Here is a 25,263-nt window from a genome sequence, read left to right on the forward strand (position 1 = left end):
CCTGGTTCAGGTGTAAGTGTCTCAAGCTACAAAATAACAGTAGCTGAAGCAGGATAGGTGTTTACTTTTCTCTTGCTTAGACGTCTGGGTAGGTGTTCGAGGACAGGTACTGTGCCATTCAGTGACAGGGACCCAGTCTCCTCTATCTTATAGTTGCTCTGCTCGGTGTGGCCTTCACCACAGGGTCCAGGATGGTGGCACCCGTACTTTGGGCATCTAGATGGAGAAAGGGACACAGAGAGTGATATACACCACCTACCCCAGAAGCTGCCACAAGCCACTTCCCCTGACCCATCAATGGCCAGAAGTGAGTCACATGGCCACACTTAGCTGCAAGGGAAGCTGAGACATGAAACTTCCATTTTGAGCATCCATATACCCAGCCAAAAATTGGGAGCTCCATCACCATACAAAAATAGCAACTACAGTCAACCGTAGCTTTCATTTGCACTGTGCCAGGCACGGACCTAAGCCCTTGACATACACCAACACATTTCTTCCTCACAACAGATCTATGACAAAGGTACTAGTATTGCTCCCATTTTCCAGATGAGAAGACTGAGGGAAAGAGGTAAACTACGTTAGTGGATAAGCTGGACCGTGCACCCATGTCGTTTGGCTCCAGTCTGGGCTCTGTTCACCGTTATGAAGAAAGGGAGAGTGGCTATTGGGAGACATGGCGTCCTCTGCCCATATGCCTGAGTGGGAGAAGGAAGGAATGCGCTCCAGGTAAAAGAACCAGGAAATGCAAAAGCTCCCCCTGCACCCCCACCTCCAGGAGCCTCTCAGACTTCAGTGTGCCCAGGGATCTCCTGGAGGTGACGTGAAATGCACACCCGATTCCATAGGTCTGAGCTGGGGCCAGGAATCCGCCCCACGGCGCCCCAGCAGCTGGCACGGGGACCACATTTTGAGGAGGGAGACGCGTGCTCAAAGGCCCACCACGGCACGGCTCCCTCCTGCGCAGCCCCAACCAACAGTCCTTTGGCCCAGTGGTGCTCCAGGCCCCTTCAGCCTTCCTGCTGCCCTCGGTTTCCCGTTCAGTCTGAGATTTCTTTCTCTCTCCCGAGAATACCAGCCCCTCGTTGAATGAATGAATGAGTGAGTGAATGAATGAGAATGCCAGAGGTCAGAGGGTAGGAGAGGCAACTGTGCGGCCATGTGTATGCTCCAGCGGGGAGAGTTCGGTTTTCAGCCCCACCCTACCCCAGCCCCTCCCACCCCACCCCCTACACCAGCCCCTCCGCACCCCACCCCCTACACCAGCTCCTCGCACCCCACCCCCTACCCCAGCCCCTCCGCACCCCACCCCCTGCTGAAACTGCATTGGAACCCTCCCAGAGGAAGAAGTACCACCGTTTCCCTCTATTTATAGACAAAGCAACCGCCTGCAGGCCCTGCTTTTAGACACGAGCCTCTACCTCCCTCCCCCCTGGGATTTTCAAGTTCCCTGTCACCTGGTCCTTGGTGGTGGGGCCAACAACAGAAACCCGGGGGCGGGGTGGAGGGGGGGGGTTCAAAATGAGTTTCCTCCACATGGGTCTTGAGTCACCTCGACCATCATCTCCTCTAGTCCAGGGAGATGCTGATTACCTGTGGGTTTCACAGAAGGAAACTGAGGCTCAGAGAGGCCTCCTGGGCCAAGGCACAGACCAGGCCACCGTCTGCCTCCCAGACAGCCTGCCTGTCCTGAATGCAGCTGGACTGAGAGCAGAGCCCGCTGCCCCGCCGACCACAGCAGCTGCAGGGCCTGAGCCCTTCCTAGGTGCCAGGCTCGACACGAAGCCAGTCATTTGATCCCCAGGAAAAGGCCTCCAGTAAGAGGACTGTGGAAAGGGGTGAGGCTCAGAGAAGCCAAGTGCCTTCCCCAGAGAGGCACAGCAGGGAGATGCCTTTTTGTAAAAATGTGCCCCTTGCAAACCGAGGGCTGCCTGACCGCCCTTCCCGCGCAGTCTCAGGCCCTGCTCAGAGCCGGACGCTGCGCAGGGCCCAAACCTGCACCTCTCCATGGAATCGTCACACGCAAAGGCGTCTGTTGTACAAACGGAGAGGCAGCGGGGCGCCCAGAGCCGCACCGGGAAGGGGAGCGAGCAGGAAAACACCGTGGGGGGCTCGCGAAGGAAGAAGGCCTCTTTGGGGGCTCCCTTCCCCGCCGAGAGCCTTTACCCCAAAAGGCCCGCCTCTCCCCCTCCCCTCCCCGGCCCGCGGCGTCCAATGGGCTGCGCGGAGCGTCACTTCCCGGCGGCGGAGGCGAGCGGCGAGCGGCCGGGCGGGGGGCGGCCGGCGGGGGCGGGGCGGCCGGAGGAGGCGTTGGCAGCCGGTAGGGACCCACGCGGCGCCGCGGCCCGCCTGGCCTGCAGCGCTCCCACCCCCGGCGGCGGCGGCACGATGCCCTTTGACTTCAGGAGGTGAGTGAGGCGACCCCGGCCCCCGGGAAGCCCCCTCCGCGGGCGCAGGGGTGCCTGGCGCGCCGCGGGTGCCTCCTGCCTGGCGCGCCAGGCGGCTCCCGCCCCGTGCATGCCTCGGCAGGCCCCTGGGACCCCGGGCCGGGCCGCCCGCCGCACACAAAGCCTGCCCGGGCCGCGGAGGGCCCCCTCGTGCAGCCCCCCACCTCTGTGGGCAAAGCCACCCACCTCGGACCGCCCCCTCCTTTCCTCCCTGCAGCCCCCTCCCCAGCCTGCCCACTCCCCGGCCTGTCCTCACTCTTCACAAATATGCATCCTCCTCCCCCGATCTGGGACACAGATTTGCGCCCCCCCCCGCCCCCCTCCAGTTGGGAACACACAGCCTGCCCCTTTCTCCCTCGACAGAGCCTCTTGGTGGACCCCACCCCAGCTGGCAGGTGCGTCCTGGGCGCCTTGAAGGAGCCCCCAGGGACCCTCAGGTCTGCAGCGCATCCCGCCAGCGGGGCAGCTGGGGGGGTTTAGGTTACCACAGACTCAGGCTGCCTGGCTGGGCTGAGCAGGAGACCTGACCCCCAGCCAGTCCTGGTCCTGGGCCCTGGGTATGGGGGGCGCCATGGCGAGGGGCAGAGGCCCTGGAGCCTGGAGCACTGCTGTGCTGAGGGCCCCAGAGCCTGTGGCCTTGGCTTCCTCCAGTCATCACAATGGACCCTTTGTGGGTCCAGCCCTCATGGCCCGCGTTGTGCAGGGTTAGGCCTTCTGAAAGCCTGCCTGGGACGGGGTCTCCACCAGACTTCCCCTTGGGCCCTGGAGCCCCAGGGGGGGGGGGCCTGGCCTGAGGCAGCCACACCATGGGTGTCAGGCCAGGGACACAAAGGGCTAGTGTGGGCAGGAGCTGAGTTAGCGGCCTGGCTCTGCCCGCTCCGCTGAGAACCTGGGCCCATTCTGGAAGTCAGGGAGCAGGCCCGGGGTGCAGACCTCCCCGGGCTGCTCAGCTGGATGACCCGGGCAAGTGTCAGCAGCCTCTCAGCGTCTCTGTCACCACCTGCGGTTTGGGGCTGAGCACCGAGTCCCACCTGTGCGGACGGAGGGCCTGAGAAGCTCTACTCAGAGCCTGTAGGGTTTAGAGCCCAGAAGTGGGGGTTGGTGGGTGAGAAGCTTCACCAGCCCATTTCCTTGTCCACAAAACAGGGGTTCCGGTGCCCACCTCCCAGGAGGGAGCCCTCCCTCCCCGACTGCCCCGTCCTGTCCCTCCGTCCCTCCCTCCAGGTGTGAATGAAGTCAGGGCCCAGTGACAGCCTTCTCTGGAAGACAGACCTGGCAGTGACCCCCATGGCAGGGGGCACGGTGGGGGTTCGGCCTGCAGAGGTGGTTGGCCTTGGACCTCTCGCACTGGCTGAGGTGGTACCCCAGCCTGTCCTGGGCGCCGATGCCATCGGGCAAGCATCTGCCAGCTTCCCGGCCCTTCCATGCGGCCCTGAGGCCGGCACTAGGGTCTCGGACAAACGCTTGCAGACGCAGGGGCGTTTGGAACAAGGAAAGGCCCCCTGATGGAGCCCAGGGTCAGCCCTCACGCTGACACTAAATCCGGGCTGTGAGCCCTGGGATTGGCACGGGGATTCCTGGCCCCACAGAGCCTCCCCTTACCCAGGCTGGCATCCCTGCCCCTCCTCCACCCCCATGCGATTCCGTGATGTTTGACCTGGACGGAATCACTGGGTCTGATCGTTGAATCCCTTTGCTCTGTGCCCCCTTCCCCCATCCGCAGATGAGGAAGTTGCGGTTCCAGGGCTGAGGGTCTTGCTTTGCACCTCACGGGTGCTAAGACTGAAAGGTGGGCCTGGGGTCCCGCGTCGCACACAGCTCCTGACCTGGTTGGCCCTTGAGATGCACGGTTCAGGGCCAAGGGGGCGGGGGGGGTGTCCCAGCTTAATGCCAAGCTTCCATCGATTCCTTGAGGGCGTGGGCTCACCACCTAACGGGAAAGTGGACTCAACGCCTTACATTCCCGCCTCGGAGGATGAGCCATTTGGGCCCAGGAGCCTGCAGTTTTTAAGATCTGTTACCTCCAGGGCTCGGGTTCTAAAGCAGGTCCCAGCATCCCAGGCATTTCCTCCTCTTCGTGTTGGTTCATCACATGTTTGCCGTGCTCAGCCCTCCGCCCCATGCCCCACGTGCGGGGCCTGGAGACACGTGGACCTGCCTCTCAGCACTGGAGGGGGGAAGGGAGGCGGGCGTGGGGCATTCACCCAGAGAAGGGGTGTGTATGGGGCAGGCACCGCTGTACAGGCGCTTGACATTTGTTCCTTTGTCATCTGTGAGAGGGGCTTTTAATCTCATTTTAAATCCAAGAGAGGAGAGGCCATTTGCCCAGGGCCCTGGTGAGCTGGTGGGGCTGGGATTTGAACTCGGGACTGTTAGCTCCGAAGCCTTAGTTCTGGGAGAGGAGGGAGGGTGTGGAGGGCCCCACAACCCTGTCACATCTTCTAAGAGCCGTGGGGAGTGGAGAGGGGCTTCCTCTGATTGGACCCTCACCCCCACTTCAAGGCCTGGGAGAAAACCGGGCTTCCTGCTCAGTTTGCTCTCCTTAAAACCGGGCGGAGGTCGCCCTCTCTTTATCCATGCTCCTTGTTTTCTTGTTGTCTGTGGGATCGTGTGCAACTTCCCTCCCGTGTCTTCATCTGGGAAATGGGACGAGAGCAGCGGAGAGGATTAAATGAGATAATGTATGTTCAGCATTTCTACCCCGAGTAAGCTCCCAAAACATTGTGGCCGCTGTTTTCATTATTTGTGTTACCGAAGCACCTCTGTTTCCTAACACTACATAATTCACTTGATTGTTATGCTTACTTTCTTTCTCCCTCCCATTAAAACATGAGCTTCCTAGAGCAAAGATTTGTATCTGTTTTATTGGTAATTCCTAGAACCTTGGCCTGGGCCAAGCTGGACTCTTGTAAATGCCTCACCAGGAAGCCAAAGTCATGGTGCGGTTTGATAGCCAACCCTCCCTCCACCGGGCAGGTTTTCAGCTGTTGGTGATTTTTTTCCCCCTTCTTTCCTTGAATTTGCCCTTCTTTCCTTGAATTTTCTCTTCTTTCCTTGAATTTGCTTGAAATTGTTGGGGGTGGGATGGAGGCAGAGTGCAGAGGGAGGATCCCGAGCCTTCAGAGATTACTTGTGTTTGCTTTGCTCTGTTGCATTGTTTCAGTAATCGCCGAACGCCGCTGGTGTGGAACTGGGCTTGTGACCCAGATCCGGGGCGTTGGCCCAGACCGGACCCAGTTCCTGCTGGCGGGGGACGGTACACCTGCGGCCTCCCCCTCAGCCTGGGACGGGCGACACGGGCGCTGCTCCCAGGGAGGCATGTGCCCCGATGGCGAACCGAACGGTGACCTCCTGGCTCACAGGTCAGTGCTCAACCACTGAGCCACGCCGGCTGGGCACCCTTTTTTTTTTTTTCCCCCTAGGCTGACCTCATGTGGTCTGACACCCGATTCTGAAATGGCCTTGAAGGACCCCTCACTGCGGTCTCACGCCAGCATAGGGCATGTCGCTCTGGACCAGGCGTCCTCAAACATTTTAAACAGGGGGCCAGTTCACCGTCCCTCAGACTGTTGGAGGGCCGGACTATAGTTTAAAAAAAAACTATGAACAAATTCCTATGCACACTGCACATATCTTATTTTGAAGTAAAAAAACAAAACGGGAAAAACACCCGCATGTGGCCCGCGGGCCGTAGTTTGAGGACGCCTGCTCTGGACGGTCCAGGCTTCCCTGCTTCGGCCACTGGGACCTTAGAGCGCAGAGCGGGTGTCTCCCTGCTCATCTGGACACAGGATGAGGTGGACACTCCCCGCCCTGGGCAGGTTGGGCTCCTGGCCGTAATGCCATCATATCTTGAGACGGGGCTTTACCCAGCAGTTCCCGTCCCCATCTGGTAACCCTCTCAGACTTTATTTTGGAGTGGCGGTAGGCAGTTTTCCTCGGGCATTGATTGGCCAGGCAGGCAGGGAGGAGGGCATCTGGGGTGAGGCCTCTCCACCCTCTGCGTCACTGAACCTCGACGCTGGCTGTACAGGAGCCACCGGAGGGGCTTTCAGAGTCCCCACACTCAGGCTGCACTCCAGACCCCGTGGTCAGGACCCGAGGGAGGGCCCAGGCGTCGGTTTTCGTAAGCTCGTCGTTGGCGTCAGTGCACAACCGAGACCGAGAAGATGGTCCCAGACCCAGAGAACGGAGAGCAAGCTGGGCCTTGGAGTCCCGTCCCACCTGTCACGCCTGGGTGACTTCTGGCGAGCCAGTTCCCTACTCTGAGACTCTTCTCACCAGTCAGTGGTCAGTAAGGCGTCTTACCTCGCCACTGAGACCCTCATCTTGAAAGTGTGGTCCCCAGACCAGCAGCTGCAGCATCGCCGAGCTTGTGAGAAGGGCAGTCTCCGGACCCCCCGAGCCTGCACCTAGGCTAATGAGGTTCCCAGGTGATTGGGGTGCCTCGCTCCGTGGGGCTGACTTGACTTAGCATCTCCTGGTCTGTGCTTCTCCACAGCGTGTCCCCCGCTTAGAGAGTCACAGCGTGTGCTGACGTACTAAAGGCTCTGAGAAGTCCTGCATGAAAGGAACCAGAGTCACTTGGTTCAGCCCTGCTTTTGCCAGACTTATTGTCTAAGTCACCCTGTTGCTCATAGGGCGCTGGGTACCATTTCTCAGCCCTAATTGATCCTTTCAGGAAGTGGTAATTAGCCTAATTGTCTGTTGTCAGCTTTTAACATTTAGGTCTGTGGATTTAATTACAATGGCTGCATATGCAGAAAAAGTGCAGGACGGGACAGAACCTCCAACACTACTATGTATTCGGTTTAAAAAAATCCCGACCTTAGGGGGAGGCAGGAAGAACTCGGGGTTGTACTGCCGACAGCGGGGGCATATGAACAGTGCTTTCTGAACCCCCTGGCCTGCTGGGTGAACATCACTATTGCGGTTTTAAGCGCAGGGCAATAGCGCCTCAGAGATGCTGGGTCACACCTCGGGTGCATCATAGGGCCCTGGGGACCTGCGTACACCTGACAGGGTCCTTCACCCCCTTGAACCTGGCGAGCGGCACAACGTCCGTTGGAAATGGACTGAATATTCTCTTAGACCCTATTGGAGACGAGAGGCCTGGCTGTCCGTAAACTTACGTCTAGTCAGGGGTCCCTGACACACTGGGGACTGGTGTTGTGATGCCCCTCCAACAGGTTAACTGTCTCTCTCACGTGCTGGCCTGGGGCTTGCGTCTCAGGGGGAAGGAGGGAAGCTAACCTCATCAGTTAGCCTGACGTCCCCCTGCTCGGGGTGTGCTGAGCACTGTGCCGGGCATGTCATTGGCTGCCAGGCCCGAGAGATAGATATGATTATTAGTAACTTATTTTTATTTTTTAAAAATTACCCTACAGTAGATCTGACCTTTTTTGGGATGTACTCATCTGTGAAATTTAAGACATTATATCATGTAACCACCCTCCGATCTAGATACAGGACAGTTTCAGCAGCCCAAGAAACATTATAGTCACACTATTTAAAAAAAAAATGTATTTGTATTGATTTCAGAGAGAAAGGGAGAGGGAGGGAGAGAAACATCAATGATGAGAGAGAATGAGAATCATTGACTGGCTGCCTCCTGCATACCCCACCCTGGGGATCGAGCCCACCACCGGGATACGTGCCCTGACCGGGAATCGAACCTCAACCTCCTGGTTCATAGGTTGATGCTCAACCACTGAGCTATGCCAGCTGGGCTACAGTCACACTATGGCTTCAGTTTTAAGAAATTGTAGTAAGAACATGAAGATCACCCCCTTAGCCAGCGCCTAAGTGCACGGCAGTGTGGTTCACGCGGGGCCGCGTTGGCGAGCAGGCCTCTAAACGGACGTGTCCTGTGTAACCGGAACCTCATAGCCGTCAGAGCAACTTCCCTCTTCCCCCAGCCCGACGCCCTCCCTCCTGCTTTCTGTCTCTGTAAGCGTGACCGTCTCAGATGGGTCCTGTCAGCGCCATCGTGAATATCGGTCCCTCCGTCACCTAGCATGACGCCCTCCAGGTGGATCCATGTTGTATGTGGAGGGTTTCCTTTGTGTTCAGGCCGAGTGTTATCCCCTCGCATGTGCATGTCACGGCTTCTTTATCCGACGCAGACGGTTCGGGTGTTTCACGTTGTGGTGAAGAATGCTGCAGGGAACACGGGCTGCCTTGCCTTTCTGTCTTCCAGGTCCTGATTTCAGACCTTTAGGATAAAAACCCGGCCACGGGATTCCTGGGTCATATGGGAGTTCTATTTTTGGTTTTTGAGGGACCTGCAGGCTGCGCCGGTCTGCGTTCCCACCCACGGCGCACGAGGGCTCCCTTCTCTCCGCATCCTCGCCAGCACTTGTCTTTTTGTTTAGTTTGACAGCAGCTGTCCTAGCAGGTGTGAGGGGACATCTCATCGTGGTTTTTGTTTGCGTCTCCCTGGTGGTTGGTGACGTGGAGCGTCTTTTCATATCCATGTTGGTCATCTGTGTGTCTTCTTTGGAGAAATGCCTATTCAAGTCCTTTGCCCAGTTTTTCATTGTTTTTCGTTTTTGTTTTTTGTTGTTTTTTTGTCTGTTTTTGCGCGATGCAGTTGAAGGAGTTTCTTATATATTTTGGATAGTAACCCCTTTTCAGACATAGGGGTTTCATAAAGAACAGTTTTTCACTCTGTCCACTGTTTCCTTTATTAATTCCGTTTTAACGCAGGGAGCCACGGCTGGGAAGTGACTGGCCCAGGGCAGGCCGCGGGGAGGTCAGGCCTGGGACTGGACCGCGGGGATTCCTGAGCCGGGCGCTTCAGCGGGTGCGGTCCTGCCTCGCTGATACCTGCCTCGCTGATGCCTTGCCATTGCTGATTGCTATGGTTCCCCCCAGGCCTTCCCTCCCCGCCGCCAGCCGCTGACATACAGAATTTCACCAAAACGTCCCTTGAGAACTGTGTGGGCCTCTGGTGACGTGGGGGCTGTTGTGATGTTTTGCGGGTCCAAGCGTACATTCCTTGCGTGGAGAAAGCGTCTCCAGGTCTTCGGGGGAGCGTGCTCCGTGGTGGGCTGACCCTGGCCACCGCGGAACGGACCCTCACATTGTGCTTGTTCAGCCAGTCTGTCCGGATTAGGATCCCTTCCCCGTGTTTACCTGCCGTGGGACCCTGGACAGGACACTGCCTCTGTGCGCCTCGGTTTTCCTCATCTGCATATTGGGTGCTCATCCTGGTTCCTGCGAGCCCGCATGTGCCGGACCGATGTGCTTAGAAAATGGGATTGTGTTCGGCTCAGTGGATAGAGCGTCGGCCTGTGGACCAAAGAGTCCCAGGTTCGATTCTGGTCAAGGGCACGTACCTTGGTTGCAGGCTCCTCCCCAGCCCGGGCCCTGGTTAGGGCACGTGCAGGAAGCAACCAATCGATGTGTTTCTCTCACATCGATGTTTCTCCCTGCCTTTCCCCTCTCTCTCCCACGCTCTAAAAGGTCAATGGAAAAATATCCTCGGGTGAGGATTAACAAAAAAATAAATAAAAATATTTAAAAAAAAAAGAAAAAGAAAACGGGACTGTGTTTGCCTCCTCCTGGCCTTGCCCGGCAGCATGTGCCTGAGTTCCTCACCTGCGGGACCTCAGCAGGGGCCTCGGGCACGTGGGCGTGCTGAGACCAGGGCCTCTGGGATTTGCAGGCCCAATGACAGGCCCACGTGGGGACCCCCGGGAGGTTAGACCTGGAGCCGGGCTCCCCTCTCTAAGGGGCACCTGCCCGGTGACTCCAGACAACAGCCCAGATGCCCCAGGGCCCAGGGCGGTGCCGCGGCGGGCAGGGACGGGCGGCTGCGTCCCGCTCTGTGGCGGTCGCCTGCCCTGCAGAGTCCCCCGCTTTTCAGGAAAGGTGACTCTGATTGGCAGCCGCTTCCAGTTTCGTTTCTGTGGAACATCACGTTGGGCCAAGCCCAACCTTGCTGCGGGCTGACGCTGACCTGCGGCGGGCGGTGTGCGGCCTGTGTGTGTCCCAGAGGCTGGCCAGGTGCACAGGACGTGGGGCAGACCCGGGGACGCTTGCGACGGGGCTGTGGGCATGGACGTGGAGCCGGAGGCAGAGGAGTGAGGGGCTCTCAGGTGTGGGCAGAGGCAGCCTGGGGCTCCCCTCCTCCCCATGGCGCTGGGATGGCACCTCCAGCTCTGCCCCTGCACCTGACGTTCCTCTTCGGCCAAAGCCCAATCCGAGTGACACTCCCCCGCTCCAGGTCCTCTTACACCTTCAGCACCCGGGGCGTCCCTTCAGGGGCTTCCCGGCGCCTGCCGTGGTTACCGCCGTGGCCACCCCTAGTGCCCACCTGTCCAGTGCCAGGCTAAGGTCCTCCTGGATTCCCTCAGTCCATCCTCGCATCAGGTAGGGCCCCGGTGTTATTCCCGTTAACGTGATGAGGGTGCAGGGCACAGAGAGGGGCGGGACTTGGCCGAGGTCACCCAAACCGCGGGTGACATCACTGAGGCCCGGGCGCTCGCCAGTGATGCCAGAGGCTTTCTTGTTATAACCACACGTTCGTGCCCCGGAGCCTTATCGCCTCGATTTTCTTGGGGCCCCTCCACAGATACCAGCTGTGTTTGTAGTTGGCTGACCATTTCCTGTGTCATGTGCGTCTCTGTGGGCAGCGCTTCCCGCCATGTGCCTGCCGGGGCGCGGGCAGCGGGGTGCAGCCCCTCCTGTGGGGAGCGGGTGGGGCTGCCACCCTGCCCCGTCTCTGCCCGAATCTGGAGCCCCCGTCAACAGGCCAGGCCTGGCAGTACTGGTGGGTCCTTCGTTCATTGCACATATTTATTGCGGGCCTACTGTGTGCCAGGCACTGCTCTAGAAGCTGGGGATAGAGCACTGAGCCAACAGGCAACTCCTGCCCCCGCCTCGTGGGACTTCTGTTTTAGTTTCAGTATTTTGCCTCTCTCTCTCTCTCTCTCTCTCTCTCTCTCTCTCTCTCTCTCTCTCCCTCTCCCTCTCCCTCTTTCCCTTTTTAAAAAATAAATACAGTTTTAATTTTGGGAAAACTTAGATTTGCAGAAAAGTTGTAAAGATAGTACCGATCCCCCATCCGGTTTCCCCGTGGCTCACAGCATACGCCCCCATATCTGCCACAACTAAGAAACGGATGTTGGTACTTTATTATTATTAACTGGACTCGGACTTGATTTGGATTTTACCCGTTTTCCGCAGATCAGATCCAGTCCAGCAGCCCCCCTGCGCTCATTGGTCGCGTCTCCCCCGGCTCCTCGGGTCGGGTCGGGTCGGGGAGAGTTCGGGCTCTCCCCGGCCTCGGCATCTTGGGGAGCAGAGCCCAGGGATCCTGCGGAATGTGCCCCGGTCTGGGTTTGCCGGTGTTTCCTGATCATTAGGCTGGGTTGTGGGTGGAGTGCCCTTCTCGGCGCATCCCAACACCCACGTGGCCTCCTTGGTGGCCTTGACCTTCAGCACCGGGTTCAGGCAGCCTGGCCAGGTGGCCCCCGTATCGGTGCTCTTTGCCCCACCTGTAAGCTGGCCGCCTCCAGTGAGGGGACCGTCGGCGTCCGTAGTCCCTGCGCGGTGTCACGTGACTTAACGGCCGTTCTGCTCCGCGGGTGCAGGACCCACCGCGGCGGGCACCGTGTGTCACTGCTGAGCGGTGACCCTCCTGGCTCTGCGTGGTCTGACTCCCTCCCCCCCACCCCCATTTCCCCATTGTACCCCGAGCCTGTAAAAGAAAAGGCGATGGCAAGGCCCACAGGCGCCTCTCATGGGAGAAGGCTTGACAGGACGAGAGGTGTTCACCCAGCGCAGGAAAGTGTTTTAACGAGTGTTCGCGAGGCCTGTCCCAGCGTCTCTTAGGCCCCTTGGGTAGACAGGGCGGTGGGACCATCCGTGGATCCAGGAGGTGGCTGTTGGCTCTGGGTGAGCCAGCATCTCCCCACCGTCTCCTCGTGCTAAAATCTCTCCCGCTCTCGCCAGCCGCAAGTGTCACCTCCTCCGAGAAGCCCTCCCTGCTCTTCCTGACCGTGCTGCCTCTCCTGGCTCTGTGCCGTGCACCCCCCTTGCCCCCTTCCTGTCTCACTCGCTGGGCTCCAGGCAGGCCATGAGGCCACCACCCAGCCAGGGCCCGGCACACAGCCAGGACACGGCGATCCCTGGGTGAGGTGCTCAGCGGAGGCTGCGTGGCACTGAGGCAAAGCAGGGGCTGTGAGCGTGTCGACGGGCCTGGGTTCCAGTCTCAGTCACTCCTCCCCAGCTGCGGTGCCGGGTCAGGGGCTTTGCCGCTCCGGGCCCCGGTTGCCTTAATGGAAGTCAAGCCGAACAGTACACAGTGCCTGGCTCCCAGGACTGTCCTGAGGATTCATTGAGCTCCTCGCTGCAAAGCCCTGAGGACGGTGCCTGGCATCTGTTAGGGGCTTAGGAATGATTGGTTACAGAATAAAGCACCAGAAATCACAGGAGATTTCTGGATTGGCCGGAAATTGGCCTCGAGATGCCTCCTTTGATTAGTAGCCTAAGTCAGCTACTCCCCATAAACCTGAAAATCTCAGTGATTTAAGGCAACAGACGTTCATGTCTCGCTCACGTACAGGTCCAAGGTGGGCAGGGATGCTCTGTCCGTTGCCTGTACCCAGGGACCCAGGTTCTGTCCGTCTTGTGGCTCTGTCTGCCTCCAGGGTGTGCGCATGGCCTGGCAGAGGGTGCGGGGGTGGGGGGGGGGAGGACAGAGGGTTGGGTGGAGGGTTAGAATGTGGCGCCAGCATGTCTGTCGTTGAGCTGGGGCCTGGCCTCCCCCTGTCCCAGGAGCGGTCAGGAGACCTGGTCCAGGAGGAAGAGAAAAGGTGGGCTCGATGCGTGCGTCCCCGTCTCTGCCGTGGTAACCCGAGTCCATTTTCAACCTCCCGGGACCATCTTCAGACTTTTGGGGCACGTTCCTAAACAAAGTGGGCCATTTACTTAGTCCTTTTTCTTTAAATGATCCCGTTTTTCGAAGTTAACGTTTTTATTTAGAAAAGATCACTTTCTAACATCTTTGAAGATGAAAAAGTAGTACCATCTGCTGCAAACAGATACAAATCGTGGCGAGGTTGTTCAGTTGCCGCTAGCTGGTGCCTGCTGGCACCACGGGGTCTGTTCCTAGAGGGATACGGCCAGCGCTAGCGAGCCGAGCGGCGAAGACTGGCTCGTACACGGACACTGCCCTGACGCTTTCTCTCGGAGGTTCTCAGAGTTCTCAGATGGGAACCCAACAGGGACGACCTCCTCGCTGTGAAGTCTGATGTCATTTAACCACCAGGTTCCCGTCCTGCCCTGAAATCACCCCAGGTCCCGCCGCCGGGTGGCTTGGGCGCCTGCGCGCTTTGGGAAATGCTGGCTTAGGGAACACCCAGCACGCAGTGTGTTGCACAGACAAACCCAGATCCTGGGGCAGCAGGGAAAGGGGGTGAAAAGCACCCTTCCCCTCGTAGCCCTCGTCACTTTACAGTTTGTACCTTGACCTGCGAGGGAGGAATTAAGGGTGTCGCTTGACCGAAGGGGAAACGGAGGCCCCGAGGCTGCACCGCAGACTTGAGCGTTCTTTCCGCTGTCCTGGCTGCGGCCCGGTCAGGGAAGGCTTCCTGCCAGAGGTGCGGCCACACTGGACGTGGTCCTGTGTCTTCACGCTGCTCCGCCCCTCTCTCTGTCCCCGTTCCCATCACCTGCCGGGCACCCAGGAATGCCAACCTCCCAGGTCTGCTCCGAGGAGCCAGGAAGTCAGAGGGCGGTCCTGGGCGTGCTTGGGAACTTGCTGCCTATTTGCTGGCCCCGTGGGTGACACGAGACTGTCTGGTGACAGCATCCGTGGGACGGCTTGGCGGGTCCTGTCGAAGGGAGGGCTCCCCAGGTGTCGGGCTTGTCTTCCTGGCATTGTTTTGTGCTTCTTGACTCTGGGTGGAGTCCACCTGTGATTTGTTCTCCTCTCCTGCCCTTCCCTGCCCCAGTGTCCCACCCACCCCAAGGTACACCAGCACCAAGCCCCACCCATGGAAAACACGCAGGAGGCCCCGGATCTAAAGGTATTGTCATTCCTGTTGTGGGGTCAAAGAGGTTGAGGCTCAGGGAAGCGGGGAGTTGGTGTGTTCATTCATTCATTCATTCATTCATTCATTCATTCATTTAAAGATTCATTGGGGAGGTTTTCAGGGAAACAAGGAAGAAAGAGGCAGGAAGGGAGGGGGCTAGTCAAGTCGGAATCAGATCCGGAGTCTGTGGGTGTGGGGCTCCTCCTCCCCCCCCCCCCCGACCTTCCACCTCCCAAAAAACAGTTTGGAACCCCAAGTGAGATGAGACTCCCCTCATGATCTGGCGAGCGCTGCAACTCCACCCAGATTGGGGGCTTTGTTTGGAGAATGTTTCCAGATTTCTCCTAAAGGTAAAGAGAGGAGTTGTTTCTTTGGCAGTGGGAGTGGGAAATGTCCCCCCTAGACAGTGTCCCAAGGAATTGGGACGTCAGACGGGACTCGGGCCCTGACCACAGGAGCGGTGGGTGGCCAGCTGCCTGTCCTAATGGTAGTGACCAAGCCCCCCCATCCCCGCTCGCTCCACTTGCTTGAAATGGCACGTTCGCCCCAGAACCGGAGGAAGCTGACGGGGAGAAGACACCTGACATTACACCCCCAGCCCAGCCTGGGGTTTACGCCTGATGGTTCTCATTTTGAGGAAGCAGAGGCTCAGAGAGGTTGAGGGCCTGGCCCAGAGTCACACAGCTGGCAAAGTAACAGAGCCCAAGCCTTAGACTCGGCTTTCTCACCCCCAGCGAGCGATGGCTCCGATGGGTCGCCCGTCCCTGGCAATCGGGTGTGCCCGTTTCTCCGCTCTAGTTGACTGGCAGGTTTGTTCTCCTTCTTACCTGGGCCTGGGCCTGCCCCACCCCCCACCCCCCACCTGCAGTCCGTCCAGGGGGGCTGAGGTGGCCTGGGAATCCCCGAGGAAGCGTCCTCAGTGATTGGTAGGATCAGGCGAGTGGGGGAACCCTGAGCAAGGGCACCCCATTATGACTCAGGTGCAACTCTGGGACCCAGCACCACAAATCCTCAGTAACTTAGTAAGCTGCATGAACGCATCACATGGGACTTGAGTTCGGGAAGCCCTTGGAAGACGCGTGTGCGGTGGGGTGCTGGCTTTCGCCGCCGATGAGCAAACTGAGGCTGGGGGGGTCGTGCAGCTGGAGAGGGGTGGCAGGAACGCAGCGCCCACGCGTGAACCCCGTACTTTTTCCTGGCTCACCGCAGGGCGCGTTTGCACCCTGTGAGCGTCAGGGCCTCAGAGCCGTCCCGTGGCCCTGACACGGCGGTGGGTTTGGGCCCTTTGCCCCGGAGGCCGAGAACGGGGCCTGACCCGGACTCCGCGCTCGGATGTTTGCGGAAGGAGGGAAGTGAGAAGCCGCAGGTGCTGGCCGCAGGGTGGTGATGGTGGGAGTCACTCGTGGCGCACCTCGTGGGTGTCAGGCTCGGGGCTACCCCGTGTAGGGGCCGTCCTCAGATCTCACAAGACCATGGGCCGGGGCTCACTGCCCGTGTATGGGGGGGAGAGCGAGGGGGAGGCGTTTCCCCTAGTGTTGGCGTGTTAGGGTTCGGGGCTGATTGGAATCAGTAAGTGTGGGAGCCGGGGGGGCCTCGAGGTGGATGGAGCCAGCGCCTTCCTCTCGGAGCCGGGGGACCCACCGCTCCCCGAGCTGAGGCCCTGCCCACGTTCCCCCGGCCAGCCCGGTGGCAGCCGGCTTTTCGGGACCCGTTTCAGTTGGCTGAGTGGGAAACTGGGTCACTCTGGAAGCCCGGTGGTTTGTCAGAGCTGAGTTCACCCTGAGTCAAGGAGGTATGAGAAGGTTCACCCCCCGCCTCCTCCCTGCCCCGCCCCACCCCACCCCACCCTGGCTCAGGTCCCTCGGATGGGGCCACCCGGCGCGTCACCCCCCTGGCCCTCCGCCTGCCTCACACTCACCGGAGGGTGACGAGTCCGCCGCCCCGGCCTCACCTTTCCTGGGGCGGCCTTGAGTGGCCGGGCAGACCTGGGCCCGCGGCCTCCGGAGGCTGGCGGTTCCGCCCACGTGCTGTGTGCGCTGGGGCAGCTGGCTTCCCCTCTCTGAGCCTGCTTCCCCGGGTGGCCGCTCTGCGTGAAGGGGAGCCTCCGCCAGCTCCTGGCTCCTCGTCGGCTAGTCCAGGGTCACGGCCCCTCCACTTTCCTGTCCCCATGCGTGCAGCTCCCTGACGGACTTGATCCAGAGCAGAGATTGTACTCTGGTAGCATGGGGGTTGGGTTCTGCCCAGACACAGATGCGATCATCTGGTCCTCACATTTAAACACGTTTTCCTTTTAAATATGTTTTTATTGATTTTAGAGAGAGAGAAAGGGAGAGGGACAGATAGAAACACGGATGAGAGAGAGACATCGATCGGCGGCCTCTTGCACGCCCTGCACTGGGGAGTGAACCCAGGAACTCTTGGTTCAACCACGGAGCCACACTAGCTAAACACATTTTTAAAAAAATATATATTTTTTATTCATTTCAGAGAGGAAGGGAGAGGGAGAGAAACATCCATGATGAGAGAGAACCATTGATCGGCTGCCTCCTGCACGCCCCACACTGGGAATCGAACCGTGACCTCTGGTTCGTAGGTTGACGCTCAACCACTGAGCCACGCCGGCCGGGCAGGACGTCTCTCTTGGGAAGGAGCCACGGCCTTTGGGAGACAGGAGAGGCCAGGGTGAAAGCGAGCGTGGTGTCCCACCAGGCTGCCACTGCCTGGCTCTGTCCGGTCACCGCTGGCTGCCCTGGGCCTAGGACAGTGCCCGGCACACTGGAAAACGGTCGGGTAGCGAGCAGCAGAGTGTCCCGGGGTGTGAGCTGCAGCTCTGCTCCCACAGGCCTCTGGTTCGCTGGCACCTTATCCGCACCATGAGCGGGGGTGGTGAGGTGCCTTCTGCCCAGGGGGCAGTGCGGGTCCGGTGAGGTGGTGCGGGTCAGCGGTCAGCGCGGCGCTGCCAGGGGAAGTGGCCGCTCCAGGGGGCTGTGACGGTCACTGAGTTTTCACAGGTATTTCTGTGTTTGACCCCTGGTGCGGACTCCCACCTGGGACGCTGGCCCAGCAGGTGACAGGTGACAGCTGTCACTTTGCATCTACCTGAGCGTGCTGGTGGTACCAGCCTCGGGGAGAGAGGGCGCGCGGGATTGGCCGAGGGAGAGGGCCTCTAGGGGGAGCCACGCCTGTTTGTCCAAGGAGCGCCCGTGTACTTACGCGTGTGTACGTGTGGACACGTGTGGAACTGTGTGTTCCTGCCGTTGCTGGAGGCCCACGGGGTGGCTGTCGGTGCCCCAGCCAGGGCCACACCGCGGGGCTCCCTGGTGCGGGGACGTGGGGTGTGGAGCTGGTGTCCACCCCACACCAGCTGAGCCGGTTTGCCGTGTGTGGCTCTCGCCCGGAAAGGTATTGCACAGGAGATGCCACGTGGAGGAATGTGCCCTCCACCCCGCACCCCGGACTCGAGCTGCTCCCGCTCTGCTCCCGCCTCCCGGCTGTTTCTAGAACACACACCCAGCCTCGCCCTCGCTCGATCTTTGTGAAAAGCTCACTCTGGCTAGATGGGGGAGCGTGGAGCCTGCGGGGCCGAGGGGGGGTGCCTGCGTACGGCACACACCAGCTCCTTCTCTAGTCAGGGCCAGGGGAGAGGCTCCGAGCTCGCACTCGGCGAGACCAGAATCCCCGTGTTTATACAGAAGCAAGTCCCGGGCACCAGGACTGTGTGTCTGGGGAGCTTGGGGAGGGGGGCGGGGGGGCCTTGGCTGGATCGCAGCTATCATGTGGCCGCGATTATTGTCCGCGACAGCAACCCTACTGTGCGCCCAGCAGATCCAAGTTCGTAACCTTGCGGGGCGCTGGGGTGGGGTAGGGGCGCCCTGTTTTCCAAAGAAAGAGCAGCATTGGGTGCTGGTGAGGCTCCTGCCTGCCAGGCGTTTGGGGCCAAAGTCCGCGCCTCCCTGCCCTGGAGGGAGCGCCTGCAGGTCAGCACGTCCTCCTTGCTGCTGCGGAGGCCCTGGGCCGGATAACATCAGGGCTTCTGCTGCCCGGAGCCCGGGGCCTGGGGCCGCAGAACTCGCTCTGAGGACATGACTTCTGAGGCTGTGATGCCACCTTCCTGCTCTCAGTCCAGGCTCCGCACCTGGCTTCCTGGGAACCCCTCTCGGGCCTGGGTGGGCCCAGGGTGGCCTTCCCAGGAGGTCAGCTCCCTGCATGTCTCCTCGGTGTCCCCACCCCCCAGTCCATCCTCAGGCCTTGGGTCCAGGCAGGGCCGTTCCTGTAAATACCAGCTCCCTGACATATGCATTTTTCCTCTCTGATTTTTCCTGTTTTGATGAAACACTGCGCTTGGCTGTGAAGGTTCCCAAGAGGGGCCTGAGGCCCTGGCCCCGCCAGCCGGTCATTCAGGAACTCTGCTCCCAGGCCCAGCCCCACACCCTGCCGAATTCCAGCGGGGCCGTAACCTTCCTGCTGCGCCTGAATGGGGCTCGCTCGTCCCTCCCCCACCCTCAGTTCCCAGGGGTCCCGAGCTCACCTCCTTATCGCTTTTCCCAGCTGACTGAGAAAGGCTGCATTCCAGCCCGAAGTTAGACTCGCCCCCCTCCTTTCTGTTTTCTCCCAGGCTGGGGATGGGAGAGTTTGCTCAAGTTCATGGTCGCGCCTGCCTGGGTCTGAGCCCACCGCATGGCCCCTTTCGCGGGGAAAGGACGGGGGTTAAGTACGTTAGCCCGTCCATTTGTTCATTTGTTCATTCATTTAGCAAGTGCTCTGAGCACCTACTGTGTGCCAGGCATTGCTCTAGGCACTGGGATAGAAAGAGGGGGCGTTAAAAAGTGTCCCTTCCTGTGAGGTGCAGCTGCTCCCACCTGCTCCACTTTTCAAGGTGGAACGGAAGCTCCTGAGCCCACCCAGGTGCCGGGACTGCTGGTCACCTCTCTGCCACCTCTGTGGGGGTCGCTTGGAAAGGTCCCCTTCTTTGGGGTCCCGGGAGCCCTATGCAGTCCTGACACCTCCTCGACTGAGTTGAGCTAGGGTCCGGCTCTGGTTTCTGCCCGGCCAGGTGTCCCTGGGCAGCAGACAGCCTGCCCAGCAGACACGGAGGCCACAGCACGGCCAGCGGCCGAGGCCCGGGACCTGGAGGCCAGGTGTCGGCAACCCCACGCTCCAGGCTCAGTTCTTGGGGCTCCCAGGAGCTCCTGGGTTCTCCCTGCTGGGTTTCTGGCCTGTAAGCTCTGCTCTGCCCGAGGCGCTTTTGTTGAAAGGATTTGTCCTGAGGAACTCCAAGTTTTATTTTATTTTATTTTTTAAAATATATTTTTATTGATTTCAGAGAGGAAGCGGGCGGGGGGGGGGGGGGGAGAGGGAGAGAGAGAGAGAGAGAGAGAGAGAGAGAGAGAGAGAGAGTAAACCATTTTGGGCTGCCTCCCTGCCTCCCACACGCCCCCCACAGGGGATGGAGCCTGCATCCCGGGCATGTGCCCTGACCAGGAATCGAACTGTGACCTCCTGGTTCATAGGTCGACGCTCAACCACTGGGCCGCGTCGGCCAGGCAGGAACTCCAAGGTTTAGGTCCCACTGACCTGTTTACCCAGCCCACCATCCTGCATGTTTGTCCTCATTCATTCTTTCAACAAACAGCCTGTATTCAGTGCCAGGCCCCTGCAGGGACGGAGGGGCAGGTGAACCAGGTGTGTGCTCCTGTCCTCAGGGAGCTCACAGGTGTAAGAGGCAGTGGGAGGGCGGGAGAGGCCCGAGACCCGATGGGAACAGCCACCCCGAAATGGCGTTCTCTGGGCGCCCGGGCTCTGCCTTCTCCCGCCTGTTAACTCGCGTGATCCTCACGCGGCACCTCGGAGGTGGGGAGCGTCTAAACTGTTAGGATGAAAGTTTGTACATTGGGAGGCGGGGGCACAGAGAGGTTAACTAACTTACCCAGGGTCACCCAGCTGGTGGCGGAGCTGGGATTTGAACCCGAGCATCTGGTTCCCAAGTCTGTGCCCTTCACCCCAGCAGGGTGCTGCCCGACTGAGCTTGCTGGATAGAGAAGTGGGAACAGCACGTGTAAGCCTGAGGACTGCGGAAAAGCGCATGCTCCGAGGTGTGTGTGGCAGACTCGAGGCCAGTGGGCACTGGGCGGGGCAGCCCTGGGCTGGTGCCGAGCGCAGGCCCCGAGGTCCGGCAGGGAGAGGGCCTGGGGCTCGGGTCCCCCCCCCCCCCCCCGGGGTGGGGAGCTGCAGCGAGGGGCTTGTGAGTGATCTCTCGGGGAGGAAGTGAGCCCTCCAGGGCGTTGCCGTGCCGTGCTTCTTGTGAGCACAAAAACATCTTCCTCAGCCAGGCCCCAGCTTCCACGGGGCTTGGAGTTCTGCCTGAGGCCGGGCCGGGCCGGGGCCGGGGGAAGAGGAAGGGCCTGGCTGGGGCGGACGCGGGCTAGGCCAGCCTCGGCCCGAGCCCGGCTGCCACTGGCCGCGGGGTCACTCTGGGTGAGCCGGGTCCGCCCTCCTGGACGCCCAGCAGCGCAGAGAACAATGCAGAGCCCTTGCCCCTGCCGGCAGGGCCCTGCGGTCCGTCCTCCCCATCCGGGCTGACCTCATCCTGGGCCCCCTCCCTGGGCTCTGGCCGCGCAGCCATTGCTGCGCCCTCCGCAGGCCGGCCTCCCTCGGAGCCGTTGCTGAGCACTGGCTGTTCCCTCCGTTGGCATGCCCTTCCCTCCCTGAGGTCTGTCCTCGGAGCGGCCTGCCCTGGCCGCTCAGCCTGCCGCGTCCCCGTCACGCCCTGTCAGAGCACCCTGCGTGCTGCTCGTGGCTCTTCGCACGCTTCGGAGCAATCACTCCTCTGTTTTGTTGGTTAAGGCGTTTGTTATCTGTCCCCTCCGTGAGGACGTAAATCCCTCCACCCCTGGGCCTCGCCCCTCCCTCTGCTTCACTCCTCTTTCCCCAGCACCGTCCATGGTGCCTGGCACGGGTGGGCACCGAATGTCGTTGGCAGACAGGGAAGGGTGTGGTATGGTCACGGATCGGAGGAGCCGCAGCTAGCGGCGGTGCGGGACCCCGGGTCGGATCCGAGGCCGGAAAAGGATGTGAGCGAAGGGCTGGTGGCACCCTGATGAAGCTGTGGTCACCTGGTCGTATTGCACCCAGGTTAGTGTCTTCGTTTCCAGCTGGGTGCAGGGGGTGGGGGCTTTCTGTCCTTTTTTGTTCTCTCCCGTAAGACTCAGGACCCTGCGGAGGAGGCTGACGTGAGAGGAAGGGGACAGATAATGGGCAGGGGAGAAAGCGGCGAGAGGAGACTTTGCTGTGACATCGAGGCCGCACAAAGGAGCGTGTGTTTGTAGAAAGGCCTGCTGATGGTGACAGCAGACACCTTTCGGTTATAAAATCCCGTTTCTGTGAAGAAGTTTTAGCAGCGGGTTGGCTGGCTGGCCTGATGGGGCTCTTCCTTCGGGGACGTGGTCCTCGCCTCCTGAGCGCTGCCTCTGGGCGTGTCCTTCTGTGACGCCCCGATGCCGGGCTGCGCGGAGCTGTCCGGGAGTCCCCAGCCCAGCGGCCTCGGCAGCGTTTACAAATGTCAGTACTCCCCCCTGCCCCCCCGCCACAGTCACACTCTCTGCCATATTTCCCTCTGCCCACACTGTTCTAAACTTTCTGTTTTATGTAAATGGGCCCGCTTTTAAAAACTTGAGTAGATGAGTTTACAAACGGTGAACGTGTTACCTCACCCATCCCCAGAACCGGAAAACCAGTGTCACCTGCCAGGAATTCAAGGTATCCATGAACTTCAGAGCACTGAGCCACGGGTCCTCGCTCGGGGCTGTTGGCAGGCGCCGGTGCTGAGCCTGAAGCCTGCTCTTCTCTTTATTAAAAAGTGAGATCACTAGGCGATAAACCACCCACGAGTACCGCAGGCGACTTGGTCCTCCGCTCACGCACGAGAACCGCGGAAGCGGAGCAGGCCGATCTCCCTCCCTACCTGCCACCTGCCGTTCCACCTAGACCACCGTGCGCCAGGCCACTGCAGACCCCCTGGCCCTCCTGAGGGACAGAAGACCCGGGGCCTGGGCCCGGCTGACCGCGCTGTGAGCCCCGCGTCCCCCGGCAGCCGGCGGCCTGGCCCACCGCTCCCAGCCCCAGAATTCAGGCCTCACTCCGTAGCTCCAGGTCGGAAGCCACTTCCTCTGGGCAGCGGTCCCTCATCTCGTCGGTGCATTCTGGCCTTAAAAACACAATCCAACGACTGCCCTTTTTGGAAATACTAGAATTATTCTCACCGTGCATTGTTGTTCCTACCTCATTCCAAGAAGTGGGCTTCGTCCCCTTGAGCTGGTTCCTGCTCTGTCACAGAGCCGTGTGGGGTTCAGTGAAACGGGGCTTGTGTTCGCTTTAAGCATCTGCCCTTTGTAAGAAATAACATCGTATATCACAACCCAGCGTGCGCTGTGTGAGAGCACAACAGACGGTTCCCTTCATTACATTCAGGGCAAATAGATACTCGCTCTTCTGTTGTAGTCTAATTTTTTTAAAAATATATTTTATTGATTTTTTACAGAGAGGAAGAGAGAGGGATAGAGAGTTAGAAACATCGATGAGAGAGACACATCGATCAGCTGCCTCTTGCACACCCCCCACTGGGGATGTGCCCGCAACCAAGGTACATGCCCGTGACCGGAATCGAACCTGGGACCTTTCAGTCCGCAGGCTGACGCTCTATCCACTGAGCCAAACCGGTTTCGGCTGTAGTCTAATTTTTTTAATGTAATTTATAACCCACTGACTTGATTTCTCAGCCTCACAAACGGTGATAACCTGCCTGCCGTTGGTGAAGCATTGCTCTAAGGGTGAAGGCATGAACCATAGTATCCGGGCCCAGTTTTTGAGCACCTCATGGGGTGGAGGCACAGTGCTGAGCGCTCTCTTGTTTAATCCCGACCACGCTGGCCCAGGAGACGATAGTCCCCGAGCGGGCGTCCCGTAGCGCAGCTCACACAGCAGCCAGGGCGATGTCGTGGCTTTGGGCCCTGGGACACTCCCTTGTGTATCTGCAGTGGCACCTCGCTCACGGCCGCCCGCAGAGATAGAGAGATACGTGAGGGACAGAATCAACATCCAGCCGGCATGGAAAGAAATTCAAAAGCAGTCCCTTTACTATGACGTTGAGCCAGTGCACGGGGTTCCCAAACCTGGCCCAGGATTTGTTTTTCTCCTTAACATTTTAATTAACATTTAAATTGAGGCAGAGTTGACCATAAAGTGCTGCCATCTTGTGTGCAGCTGGATGGCTCTTCACATACATACACACCCATGTGGCCACCCCCCGACCCCAATCCGGACATGAATTTCCAGGACCCCGAAAAGCTCCCTGGGCCCCATCCCAGTCAGTACCCCCACCAAGAGGGAGCCCTTCTGACGTCTCTCACCGTTGATTAGATTTGCCTGCCCTTCCGTGTCCCTCAAGTAGAGCCCTAGAGTATGTGTGTCGGGATTCTTTCATTCAGTGTGACGTCTGCGGGGTTCGCTCGTGTTGTTGCCTGGATCAGTAATTCACTCTTTTTCGTTTCGTAGCTTCTGATTTCTTTTGGGTGCTTGTGAGCTTTTTAGGAATTTTCTCATAGAATATTATAGACACATCAAATCGCATAGGGAATAATCTACACCCGGTTAAGAAACAGACCGTCAGCCCCATATTCTCCTCGCTTTTACAGTTCTGATACATCCCACTCCCACCCCCACTATAACTAGTCTCCCCGATGTGGAGCTAATACTTCCTGTGCATGTTGGTAAAGTTTTACTACTTATGTATGAATTCTTTTTAAAATATGTATATATTTTTATTGATTTCAGAGAGGAAGGGAGAGGAAGAGAGATATAGAAACATCAATGATGAGAGAGAATCATTGATCGGCTGTCTCCTGCATACCCCTACTGGCGACCGAGCCTGCAACCCGGGCATGTGCCCTTGACCAGAATCGAACCTGGGACCCTTGAGTCCACAGGCCGACGCTCTATCCACTGAGCCAAACCGGCTAGGGCTGTATGATTTCTTAATGGATCCTTACTTGGAGTGAGAGTGTGTGTGTGTGTGTGTGTGTGTGTGCTGAGCCCAGATAAAAAAAAATAGTTTTTTGAAATGTTCCAAGTCTTTCTGGAATTCAGAACCTCAGCTCTGTGCTATTGAGGTCAAGAGAGTTGGAACGGAGTCCAGAAGGAAAGGCCAGGCGGGGAGAGGCAGGAAGAGAGCTGAGTGGGGGTGGAGGCCGGGGAGCGGGGGTGAGGGACGGGAGGTGATCAGAGGAGATGACCCCGGACTGTGTGAAGCGGCTGGAACTCGGGGTCCCTGAGGCCCCTGCCGTCATCTTGGACTTAATGGGGAGCTCAGTGTGCCCCCCATTCTGACCCAATTTCCTGGCTCCACTGGTACCACCTCTGCCGCGCCAGCCCTCAGAGGGCCTGTGGGGAGGTCACACTTTGGTCCCTGTGCCTCGCACCCTGCAGCCTCGCAGTAACAGGCCACGTGGCGAGGGCCCACTCCCGGGGCCAGGCGCTGGGCTGAACGAACACTTTCCCGTAGTCACACCTGGACCCCCTCAGAGCAGCCCAGCGCAGGGACCCTGTTTGACCGGCTGGGAGACTGAGGCGTGGGGCAGTGAAGTAAATCCCCTAAGGCCACAGCTAGCCAGCGGTGGCGCTGGGACTCACACCCAGAAAGGCGAGCTCCGGGCCCCTGGGACCCAGACCCCCGCCAGCCTCCATCGTAGCAGAGGGCAGGCGGCCGAGCCTTCTCCTCC

At 59.4% G+C, this 25,263-nt stretch overlaps 1 protein-coding gene across 1 annotated transcript in view; it reads left to right on the plus strand.

Moving 5' to 3' along the window:
* Positions 1 to 2,199: 2,199 nt before the first annotated feature.
* Positions 2,200 to 25,263, plus strand: part of ERGIC1 (endoplasmic reticulum-golgi intermediate compartment 1) — an 82,799-nt gene continuing 59,735 nt past the window's right edge. The window contains exon 1 of the mRNA XM_079771017.1: positions 2,200 to 2,408. Coding sequence (XP_079627143.1) covers positions 2,215 to 2,408 — 194 coding nt within the window. The 5' untranslated portion in view covers positions 2,200 to 2,214. The remainder of the gene's footprint in view (positions 2,409 to 25,263) is intronic.

This window comes from Cnephaeus nilssonii (genome assembly GCF_951640355.1).
Source record: "Cnephaeus nilssonii genome assembly, chromosome: 5".
NCBI lineage: Eukaryota > Metazoa > Chordata > Mammalia > Chiroptera > Vespertilionidae > Cnephaeus > Cnephaeus nilssonii.